Genomic DNA, 12691 nt, shown 5'->3' on the forward strand with positions numbered 1-12691 from the left:
TATTTTTCATGGCATTGTGCCTGCATATGTCTGCCTGAGGGTGTCAGATCCTCTGGAATTGAAGTTACAGACAGTTGTGAGCCACCATGTGGGTGTTGGGGATTGAACCCAGGTCCTCTGGAACAGCAGCCAGTGCTCTTAACTCGAGAGCCATCTCTCCAGCCCCTTAACTTAAATCTTAATTTAAGTTAACTGAGATGTGTTGTTTTATTTTTCTTCCTTCTAATTTGGTCTTGAGCTCTTTCCGGAGAGTCACTAGTGTTCTAACCCTGCCTTAATGAAGCTCCTGTGTATTACACACCCATTATACTCCAGTGAGGAGCGGGTGCGTGGTCCAGCTGTAGACACCTGCCTAGAATCCCCCAGGGAGGGGCTGGGGAGGGGCTCAGTGGGAGAGCAGTATCTAACATGCACAGGCCCTGGGATCCATGCCCAGAGTCACAAAAATAAAAAACAAACAACAACAAAGGTACAAAAGCACAAATGAATACAATAAAAGTAGCAACATCAGGATAAGACTCTTAGTTTTTCCCCACATTCCCCCGATTGTGATCGCTCACTACACACAGTTCTCCAAGCTGTTACCCTCGGGAGAAACTTATAGTTGCAAGGTACAAGGGATCTGCATTATTGCTCACAATTTCCAAATATGTAGTTAAACAATAAAAATTTCCAAAATTAAAAATAAAGAACAAGCTGGAAGTAGACAGGGTGGTTTCATGACTGTAATCACAGCACTCGGAAGGTGCAGCGAGGGAGCAAGGGTGTGAGGTGTGAAGACCTGTCTTTTTAAAAAAAAAACGTATGACTAGGGAGACAGTTCAGTAGGCAAGGGCACAAACATGAGGGTGTAAGTTCGAAACCCCAGCACCACACAAAAAACTGATAGGAACGTGTGCTGGAACCCCAGGGCTGTGGGTGACAGAGACAAAGGGTCAGCGACCCCTCTAGCCACCAGCCTAACTCCAGGTCCACCACATACAACCTCCTGCATTAAAAAAGAAGACACAATGCAAAAATACGATCTCATTTATATAAAACTTGATTTATCTGTGTGGTGCATAGAGAGATGTATAAAATGGTGACCCAAGTGTTATAGTGGGTAAGCCAGGGGTAGCTTCATTTTTCCATCATTTGCTGTTCATCCTTTAGATGGCCACACTCAGGCTCTCTATCCACACAGCCTCAGGTCCCTCGGGAGCATTCAGGTGGGACAGACGAAGGACAGAAATAATTCCACTTCATTGCGGACAATGAGCTTCGTTGGGTGGATGTTGTCTGGCAGATCCAAGCTGGAGGTCATTTCCCAGGCATCCACAAAGGCCACTTGGAGACCAACAAAGGCAGCTCGGAGGAACCTGTTCACCTGGAGTGTGAGCCAGTCGCTGCCATACACAGATTTGTAGCCAGTATTGGCCAGTTTGATAACCACCAGAGTCCTGGGTTCCCGGTCCAGCAGGGCTTTCACAGCTGCCCGAATCCCTGCCAGTCTTTGAGCAATGATGGATGGACGGAAGGTGGTAAAGTGGGCTCCCATACCCAGCACCACCACCGTGTAGGGTCCTCCAGCCAGGCCATGCAGTTCTCTGGCCACAGAGTGCAGGGAGGCCACTGGGGTGCGGAGAGAGCGCAGGGGCCAGCCGTGGGCCCTCCAGTGTAACACTGTCCCCTGAGTGGTGTCCACAGCCATCAGAGGACCTGCCTGATATGTGACATGTAGATCAACTGGCTTCAGGGCTGTTGGGAGGAGGAGAAAGAAAGTATTAACATAGGGGATCAGCAAGATGGCTCAGCCAGTAAAGGCGCTTGCTGCCAGCCCTGACCACTTGAGTTTGAACCTCTAAGATTCGTAGAGAGAGAGAGAATCAGCTCTTACACATTGTTCTCTGATCTCCTCACACACACTGTAGCATGTGATTGTACACACACACACACACACACACACACACACACACACACACACAGTAGTAAATTTTTAATAATAAATTAACAGGATTGTGAATAATTTTCTTGTACAAATAAAGGTTCTTCTTCTCCTTCCTCCTCTTCTTCTCTTCTTCTTCTTCCTCTTCTTCCTCTTTTTCTGACATAAGATCTCACTAGGTTGCCCTGACTGGCCTAAAACTCACTATATAGACAAGGTGTCAGAAGCCCTGGAGCTGGATTTACAGACCATTGTGAGCTGCTATGTAAGTGCTGGTAGTTGAACCCAGGTCCTCTGGAAGAGCAGCCAGTGCTCTTAACCACTGAGCCATCTCTACAGCCACTATATATGAACATTTTTAATCATCCTTATACACATGATCATGTCGCTTCTTCCTTCTTTTCTTTTGTAGGGCTGGGGAGAGAACCTCGGGCCTCTCAGGTGTTAGACAAGTTCTCTACTACTGAGATACACTCCCCTAGCCCTTCACTGGACCATCAAGGCAAGTGCTCCATCACTTGGGTATGGTAGGGGCATGGCTCAGGGGTAGAGGCCTTGCCTAGAGGGGCTGGAGGAAGGGTGACTCAGTGGTAGAGGACTTGCCTATAATCTTCTAGTGATACACTGGAGTGTTGCTCAGTGGTAGAAACTTGCTACGCAAGTACGAAGACCTGAGTTTGAGCCCCAGGACCCTCATTTTAAAAGAATCAAACATGGTGTCTTGCAGCTGTAATTCTAGAGATGGAGAGATACATATAGGATTTTTGGAGCCTGATGGACAGCCAGCCTAGCCATTTGGAATGTTCTAGGCTAATGAGAGACCTTGTCTCAAATAATGCTCTGTTATGAAGTGTGTGTGTGTGTGTGTGTGTGTGTGTGTGTGTGTGTGTGTGTCTTCTGTAAAGTCTTCTGTAGCTTGTGCTAGATTTTAACCTTCTTTGTAGCTGAGAATGGCCTTGAGTTCCTAATATTCCCGCCTCCATCTCTAGAGTGCTAGGACTACACATGTGCACTTCCACACTCACGCTGAAGAAGTATTCATGTCTCCACTTACAGGTGGGACACTGAGATCCTAGAATGTTCAGTATTTTACCATGATCACAATGATGGCAGGAGATGTGGCTCAGCTCATAGAATGCTTGCCTAGTGTGGCTAGGGCTAGTGAGATAACTCCTTAGGTAAAATTCCTGCTGTGCAAGCCTGACCACCTGAGCTCCATTCCTGGAAGGAAGAGCTGACTTCTTATTGAGAGCTGCTGGTAGCAAAAGACCGTGGGAGTATACAGCAGGTGACAACTAGTGTTCAGAAGGTCAACCTATTAGAACAAAGGGTTCTGTTAGAGGAAACTACCATACAAGCTGTTATGGAATTACTGTCTTTTGAATGAATTGGTTGTTTCTTGTTGTAAACTTCTTGTGTGATAACAGCTACAATTCTCTCCATTTACCATGCATCTCCATGTATGTGTACATGCAATGTCATGATTGCATCTCAATCTTATGGGCTCACATATTTGTGGATAATCAAGAAGATAGTTTCTTATTTAACTGTACAATTTATATGAATAGAAACATACTAAAATATGCTTCATAATAAGGTCTATTGTTCCATGTGGACTGTAGACACCTAGAGGTCTTGTTCTTTACCCTTATCCACTGACAAGGCAAAATTGGCCAGACTAAGTGTCCTCGTAGAACTTTCACAGAGTGGAATTGCAGGTGCCTGGCATTGTTAAATCAAAACTCTTCAGAAGAATCATAGTGAACCAGAAGTGATAGTGCAGTGTCTGGCCTTGGCATATCTTAGTCCTTTAAGAGATCAATAGCACCTATGTTACCCTAAGCTTCCTTCAATGGCATCTCCCCACTCTGATTAAAAAAACAGTTAACACTTTGTATTTATTTCTACACCATTTTTTAATGCAAGATTTTAGGCTCAGTAGAATAATTATATATAGGTTCTGAGATTCAGTGACTAACAGAAAAAGGCTCTTAACTGACTAACCATGTCTGGACATTACTAATCACATAAAATAGTACACGTATTCTTTGCCTTTTCCTTAAATCACTCATTGGTTTAGTTTCTTCTCTTGTAACTGTTGTAGATATCCCTTTAAGAAATAGCCAGAACTTTTTACAGCCTACAGGTGTTGGCAGTCACCAATTAAGCTGACCAAGTCTTTGCCAAGTGTGACTCTTATCAGAACACTTGTCCTTGAGAGTTTACTTTGTAGTTTTTTGAACAAGTTGTGAATGAATGGATATATATATATATATATATATATATATATATATATATATATATATGCTTGAGGGACCAAAAAGGAGGAAGGTGGTAAGAACTAGGTAGAATAATGAGAGAACAGCAGGAGGGACTGAGATGAACTAAGTATGAGAACAGAAAAGAACCTGTGTAGATAGAATTGATTTAGAAGAATAAAGCGAATGGACTAAAGAACTCAGTGTGCTTAGATTCATTGAACATCCCTCAGATCAGTATCCTAGATGCTTGTAGCTTCTGTTCTGGACCCTGGTAGAATTCGTTAACTTCTCAAAGTCTCTACACATATTCCATGACACATGCACAGCTTTGAACACACTTATTACATACACACACACACACACACACACACACACACACACACACACTCCTAGCTGGGCTTAGTGGTATATGCCTTTAATTCTAGCACTCAGGATGCTCAGGCAGGTGGATTTTGTGAGCTTGAAGCCAGCCTGATACCCATAGTGAGTTCCGGGCCAACCAGGACTACATAGTAAGACCCTGTCTCATAGAACAAAGAAGACATCCCACTCCTTCACTTATCTGCCTTTCAGCAAGGCCCAGCATCCTGCCATACCTTTCTACTGAGCATGGGAGTCTCCTTCAATACAAGTGCTGTCTGGCTTTTCCATCATGAGTCCTCACAGGCCCCCCTCTCCCCTCACGGTCACTCACAGGGCACTGTGTCTCGCAGATACTCCCACCACTGCCGAAGTGTGGAATCCCCCATCATGTAGACAATGCGGCCAGCCAGGCAGTTCAGGATGCTGTCCACAGTGGGGAAAGAGTGGCTAGAACAGAACGTGGAATGCCATCTGTCTCGGTGGTAGAAGCCAGAGGGTTTTGGAGACAGGTGGCCAGGATGGCATGGGGGCCTTGAGGGCAGGGCTATAGGACACAGAAAAGCAGAGAAGATTAAACAAACAAACAAAATGAACGTTTTATAAAATCTGAGGTATTCTTTATAATTTATTTGTATTTTTTTGCATTTGTTTATTTGTGTGCAGGTGTGTAAATGCCACAGTACACATGTGGCAGACAGAGGGCAGCTTTTGGGAGTCAGTCCTTTCCTTTCACTGTGTATGTTCCAGGGTTTGAACTCATGTCATCAGCCTTGGCAGCAAGCCCCTTTGCACACTGAACCACTTCAGTGATCCAGTCAGGCATTCTTCTACATACTTTATATGTAGCCTATCAATGCACTCTTACAGACCCTGTGACGATCTATTATGGAGTGTGTGTGTGTGTGTGTGTGTGTGTGTGTGTGTGTGTGCACATGAGTGTTTGAAACAGTCTTATGTAGCTCATAATTGCCTTTAACTTCCTATGTAGCCAAGAATGGCCTTGACTTCCTAATTCTCCTGCCTTGACCTCTAGAGTGCCGGGACTCCAGGTGTGCATCTCCACACTCATGATGTAGCCCTGTTTACAGCTCTACTTATGGATGGGGACACTGAGATCTTAGAATGCTAAGTGATTTACTGTGATCAAGAACAAGGACGATGGGCCAGGCATGGTACCCATGTCTTGGGGAGGCAGAGGCAGATGTCTATGAAGTCAAGGCCAGCCTGGTCTACACAGCAAGTTACAGACCAGCCAAGGCTATGTAGTGAGACACTGTCTCAAAACAAACTAATGAACAAAAAGAACATAAATGGCTGTAGGTGAAGCTGAGTTTACGGATGCTTACCTAGTATGTTTGATGTTCTGGGTTCAAGTCTCATCAGTGAATAAACCAGTTCTGTCAGCTTCTGGCCTGTAACTCAGGAGGTGGAGGCAAAACGATCAGAAATTTGAGATTGTTGCCCACAAGATGGCTTAGTGGGTAAAGCCATTTGGTGTACAAGCCTGGAACATGAGTTCTATTCCCCAGGGCCCACATAAATGTGGAAGATGAGAACCGACTCCACAGAGTTTTCTTCTGACCTCACATGTGGGGAGCCATCCCTCACCCCTTCATTTCCACAGAGTATTCTTGAGTAGGAGCATCCGGAAATATTAGCTAGAAGGATAGAGGGGAGGGAAACAGAAAATACAGAATAGCCTCAAAAAGGCCTGGATTCTAACCCATTGGGCCTCAACTGTCTCTGCCCCAGAGTATTTAAAGAATTCCAAGGGCTAAAGCAAAAGACCTCCCCCCAGCACAGCCAAAGAGCAGACCAATTCAGATACCTGCTCTCAGGCCCATGGTCTAATCATCCTCTCTATGCAGACCTGCTGGGTAGAGGCACTAGGAAACCTGAAAATGGGCTCCCACACTCACACACACACACTTCATCATGGCACATATGCACCCACATCCACATCACAGATCCACATGTAAAATAATCATAAACAGAAAAGTAATTTTTAAAGGACATCAAGATGTCTCCGTCACCAAGCTTGATGGCCTGAGTTTGATGCAGGGACCCACACGGCCGAAGGAGAAAACCCATTTCTGCAAGTTGTCCTCTGACCTCCACACCTTTGCTGTGCCATGCATGGCTACACACACACACACACACACACACACACACACGCACGCACGCACGCACGCACGCGCGCGCGCGCACACACACACACAGTTGTTATGGGATGTCTTTCTATATGCTATAAATATGTGTTGCTATGATTTGTTAATAAAGAAGCTGCTCTGGCCTATGGTGAGTCAGGTTATAGCCAGACAGGAAATCCAAGAGAAAGATAGGAAGAAGAAAGGCAGAGGAGACGCCAGACTGCCATCCTAGGAACAACATGTAATGGGATGCAGGTAAAGCCATGGAACATGTGTCGAAACATAGATGAATAGAAATAGGTTAATTTAAAATATAAGAGCTACCTAGCAAGAGGCCTGCCAGAGGCCATACAGTTTGTAAATAATATTAAGCCTCCGAATGATTATTTGTTTTTTTTTTTTTTTGTTTTTTTTTTTTTGTTTTTTCGAGACAGGGTTTCTCTGTGTAGCTTTGCGCCTTTTCCTGGAACTCACTTGGTAGCCCAGGCTGGCCTCGAACTCACAGAGATCCGCCTGGCTCTGCCTCCCAAGTGCTGGGATTAAAGGCGTGCGCCACCACCGCCCGGCTTCTGAATGATTATTTTATAAGCAGTTGCAGGACAATGTGGCCAGGTGGGACTGGAGAAAACTTTTGACTACACACAGTGTAAAAAATATTTTTTTCAATTAAAAAAAGTTCAAGTTCATCCTTGGCTACATAGCAGGTTCAAAGCCTACCTGTGTTAACTAAGACTCTGTTTCAAAAGAAAAGCACCAGGTGTGGTGGAACACACCTTTTTTTTTTTTTTTTTTTTCAAGACAGGGTTTCTCTGTGTAGCTTTGCGCCTTTCCTGGAACTCACTTGGTAGCCCAGGCTGGCCTCAAACTCACAGAGATCCGCCTGGCTCTGCCCCCCGAGCACTGGGATTAAAGGCGTGCACCACCGCTGCCCAGCTGGAACACACCTTTAATACAAGCACTTAAAATGCAAAAGAAGGTAGACGTCTGTGAGTTCAAGGCCAACCTGCTACACACACCATGTACCAGCTGAGCTAGGGCTGCATTGTGGGACCCTATCTAAAACAACAAAAAGTTCAATTGAACAACTACAAAAACCCACCCAAAACTGGCGATTGGAAGCAGTGTGAAGAGGAGATGAAATGACTCCCTGCAGACCAAGGCTGTGTACTGATTCCTTTCTGCATTCAGTGCTTAGGCTCCCTGTCTCCACGACACACCAGGAAAGGTTGAAGGGGAGCCAAAAGGACACAGAGTCAAGGTGCAGGGTGAGCTGCCGAAAAGATCCAGATGACTGACTGTTCAACCTGCTCCTCAGAAGATAAAGTCGGAATCCCAAAAGACCCCTTCAAAGTAGGGAGGAAGTACCCAAAGGGAGAGGCGGAAAGCTGGTGCTGACAAGGAAGGGAAGAAGCAGCTCAGCTGGGAGGGTGCTCGTCCAGCATCCATGAAGCACTGGGTTTGATTCTAAGTTTGAATTTAATACAAGGTGATGCTGTGGAATAATCCTTTTGTGAAGATGTGAAGATGTGTTGCTCTCATTTATAATAATACAAAGCTGATTGGTGGATGGCTGGGCAGGACTTTTGGGGCAGAGAGAATGGTGGGGAGAAAGGTGGAGTTAGAGGAAACGTCATGAGATGCAGGACGAACAGCATGGGAACTAGTACATGAGGTAAACGAGCCTTGGGACAGCACATAGATGAACAGAAATGGATTAATTTAAGTTTTAAGGACTAGTTAATGACAAACGGAGCTACTGGTCAAGCATTTATAATTAATAATAAGTCTCTGTGGGGTTAATTGGGGAGTAGCTGGCGGGTCAGAGCTGATCAGTGGTCTAGCTGATCAGTGGTCTAGCTGATCAGTAGGTCTGCCTACAAGGTGAGGCCAGACTTGAACTTCTGATCCTCCTATTTCCAGAGTGCCAAAATAGTAGGTATGCACCACACTGCCCAGTAGAAGATGGATTTACCCTTAGTGTTCTTTTGTTTTTGTTTTTTTTAACTTACATGCGTGTGTGTTTTTTGTCTGAGTGCCAGTGCCTGCTGGTGCCAGAAGAGGGTATTGAATTCCCTGCTGAAGTCACAGGCAGCTGTGGGTCACCCAACATGAAGTTGGGAACTACACTCAGGTCTTGTGGAAGAGTAACAAGAGTTCTTAACCTCAGAGTCATCTCTCCGGCCCCTTGCTATCTTAGTCATCTGTCCTGACATCCTTAAAGTTAAAAGTTTGTCTTCAAGGAGGTGATGGGTACGTGTCTACTACGGCTTGTGGAGATGTCTTCAAGAGTTTACACTTGTACATTCAAGACATTGTCTATATTATACATGTGTAGCTGTTTGTATGTTTATTATAACCTCCTCAATAAAATATTTTAATATTTTTTCTTTCTTATCAGTGCTAGGGATGACATCCTGTGCCTTGCCCAAGCTAGGCAAGTGCTCTCCCATTAAGTCTTATCTGCAGCCTATTGAGTGGGTTTATAAGAAGTTCAATGACAGACACGGACAGCATTTGAAGCCATGAAATATGCTGTTACAGCCCCAGTACTAACCACTGTACCACACTTCCCTGGCAGGAAAGAGGTAAAAGTCATAGAATGAAACCCATCTGAGGACTGGGGAGATGGCTCAGTGGGAGATGTACAAGCATGTGCAAGGGTGAGGGCCTAAGCTTACCCCTAGAACATGTGTCAACACTGAGTGTGCAATGCCTGGAACCCAAGCACCTTGAGAGATGGAGATGGAGATCCCAGGGCCTCACTTACCAGCCAGCCTAGCTTCAACAGGAGTCTACAGGCTCAGTGAGAGACTCTGTCTCAAAACATAAAGAGGACCTTTATTTATGTGGCCCCATGTTTACTGTCCTAGAACACTGACCTGCTACCTTGGTCCTTCCTGTGTATACCCGGAACCCTTCCTCCAGCCTGGGGCTGATGGCTGGCAACCAGCACCTTGTCTGGCAGGAGTGGTGCCCACACATGGAAACAGCTCAAGCACCTCCCTCAGTGACCGTCTATTGGGGATTAGAAGATATTTGGGATGGGTTGGAACTCTGGCCCAGACCTTCCAAGGCTGGACACAGGCGTCCCAAGGCCACATGGCTGGCCACTTGGATCCTTGTGCCTGGGGCTCTAGGCCCACTCTTGCCTCCTCTAGCAGCACTGGTGTACTCTGGCCAAGAGCATAAAGCAACTGTGGCCAATGTTCTTTACTGACTGAACAAAGTTGCTACAAAAACTTCATCTAGAGAAAGAGAGAGAGAGAATCTCATGTGGACTCTCAAGTACCACCCTGAAGCCAGCTGCTGGGGAGGACCTCATAGATCTTCTGTCTTCCCCTTCAGCCTCACCTTTGGTTGGCAGATGAAGACGGATCCATGGGTCCCTTACTTCTTTGACAGAGGCACCAATGCCTTCCATTTCTTCCTATCTGAGGAAGTAGCAAGGGGGAGGCTGGGTCCCTCTGAATCCTGTGAGTGCTTGCTTAGTCAAGGCCACTCAGCTGGTCACTATGAAAACACAGTCCTGGGAACCTCTATACCAATAATACGTGCACTGGCCCTCCCCTGCTTGCTGGCTGCGGCCTGAAAGATCGGAAATAGCTGCCTCCTGCTCTGTCCACCACCACCCAGTCACCCTTGGGCTGGAAGGACCCCAATTCTCCTCTCTAATCATCATCAGTTAACAAATCACTGCCAACTGAAACCACTTTCTCTGCCAAAAAAAACACAAAACCCATAATATAACTTAAATGAAACAAAATATGGTAGAGAACAATTGGGGAGAACATTCTGATCTCTACCTGGGCTCAGATACTTCTTCACAGGAGAGTGAACCCATATCTATACAACACATACACACACATGTTATACACAAACACTATACACACACCCATACAACACACATACACACACACACCAAATCAAAAAGCCTCCAATCCATCTCAGCTGATGACCATCCTTACAGCCACCTCTATATTATAGCTTCACTCACCCACATTCCTAATCGTCCCAGCAGCTGCTGGTGTCACCAGGATTGGAGATATGCCTGAAGGGAGTGGCTGGTCAGTCACATTCCTGAAGAAACACTGAGTGTGAACTTTGAGGGAGGTTGACCAGGTGAAAATTTGATTTTCAAGAGCATACCATGATTGACTGGTTGTCTCTCCTCTGCCTAATCCCAGGTCACTACAATCTAGTGAGCACTGACAGGGCAATTGTAATAGTTAGGAGAAATACACAGCAAAGAGAACAATCTTATCAGTTCAGTAATAGCCAAGGTAACCAAAGGGCCATGTAGTTCTCCTTTGTAATAAACAGAGTACCACAGGAAGTGAGAAGGTATAATTTCCCTGGCACTGGAGTCTAGAAAGAACATTAAATTTTGTTATTGTTGTTACACAAACAGTCAGTAGGGAATATAACAATACCCCCCACCCCACTTGGACCCTGATTGCCTTTTTGACACACAGGGTAATGCTCATGTATCCCAGGCTGGACTTGTATTCACTATGCAGCCAAGGATGTCCTTGAACTCTTGAGTTTTCTGCCGCCATTACAAGGTCACCCAAAACCACACAAGGAATTTAAGTTCAATCTGCGCTGCAGGAATCTCTAAATAATGATGATGATGCCTTAGCAGGTAAAAGTTCTTCTTGCCAAGTGTGATAAACTGAGAATGGTAAATGACCCCACAAAGTGAAAGAAGGGAACTAACTCCTCAAGTTGTCTTCTAACCTCCACATGCACTCTACGGCAGACACATGATCTGCCCCCCCCACAAATGTAAAATGAGAGAGAGAGAGAGAGAGAAAGAGAGAGAGAGAGAGAGAGAGAGAGTGTGTGTGTGTGTGTGTGTGTGTGTGTGTGTGTGTGAGAGAGAGAGAGAGAGAGAGAGAGAGAGAGAGATATTACTTAGGGACCCATTCACTATTCTTACCCAGCCAGCAGGTCTTCATCATGTGGTGTGGTCACCTTCAGGTAACTTCCACTCGAGTGGCCGACTAAAGCATCGCAGGGTAAAGTAGAGGGTTGAGCACAGAACCAGTCCTCCCCAGAAACCACATCCCTGTACTGGCAGGTGGGCCCTTTGGCTCCAGTTGACTGGGGGTCCACGTTGCAGATAACAGTCTCTTGAGTGCCGTTCCTTCCTCGGAAATATCCTCTAAAGTCAACGGTGGCCCGTTTTTCTCTCCAGATTCTCTGCAGGACCCCAACTGCCTCGCTGGAGTGGATCAGCCTCACTTGCACCTGAGCCCATCCAGCCCAGAGCAGAGGGAAGGACAAGAGATACCTGCCATTCTCCAGATCCTTCACCTCCCCTGGGACTCCTGCTTTCAATTCCCGGCCCAGGAGCTTTGCCCGAAACAGATCTCCACCATGAGTCTTGGGCCTACCTTGGTGATCCCTAGCCACAAGGATGGCCTCTAGGTTACTTCCCAGAGTATAGTTGGCCTGCACAGGACCTTTCAAGTGGTAAGTGGAGGTTTTGGGGCTGGTAGAAGCCAAAAAGTGATCCCTGTCTCCACCAGTTGGGGGCCAATAAGGAAGGCTTGTCAGGTTGGTGAGTTCTTTTAAGAGAGAGTCCCAGTCATTGGACTCAGAGACATATTCAGAGGCATGATGGAGTCGTGGGAGCCAATGGTTTGTGGACTCAGGCCAAGACATCATGAGATAGAAGACCTGTGGGTAAAGAAAGAGAAATATGCCAGTGTGTTGTATGTGCCATATTTTCTTCCTGGAAGGAGGTATTCCTTTTGGCCAAGGAGCACTTAGGTGTCCTACCTGCTTGTGTCATTCTGTCTGTCATTCATAAGCCTGGCATTTGAGTTGCCATGACCTTTCTTTGAAATAAGCAACTCAGGATGGGATGATACTGTTACTAGACTATCTAGGGAGTCCCACTGGAGTGGCCACATGTTACCAAAAATGTTGGAGTTCTTACTGTGCTGTGGGATGTTCTGTGTGCTGTGAATGTGGTGCTCTGATTGGTT

General features: G+C 45.9%; 1 protein-coding gene across 1 annotated transcript; it reads right to left on the reverse strand.

Annotated features, from left to right (window-relative positions):
- Positions 1–1026: 1026 nt before the first annotated feature.
- Positions 1027–12365, reverse strand: LOC131898613 (NXPE family member 3-like). Its single transcript, XM_059249800.1, has 4 exons — positions 11638–12365; positions 10693–10775; positions 4880–5092; positions 1027–1737 (listed from the first exon to the last, which is right to left on the reverse strand). The coding sequence occupies exons 1-4, from the start codon at positions 12363–12365 to the stop codon at positions 1205–1207; spliced, it is 1557 nt and encodes a 518-aa protein (XP_059105783.1). The 3' UTR covers positions 1027–1204.
- Between the last annotated feature and the right edge of the window lie 326 nt (positions 12366–12691).

Source organism: Peromyscus eremicus, chromosome 23, assembly GCF_949786415.1.
Source record: "Peromyscus eremicus chromosome 23, PerEre_H2_v1, whole genome shotgun sequence".
Classification (NCBI taxonomy): Eukaryota; Metazoa; Chordata; class Mammalia; order Rodentia; family Cricetidae; genus Peromyscus; species Peromyscus eremicus.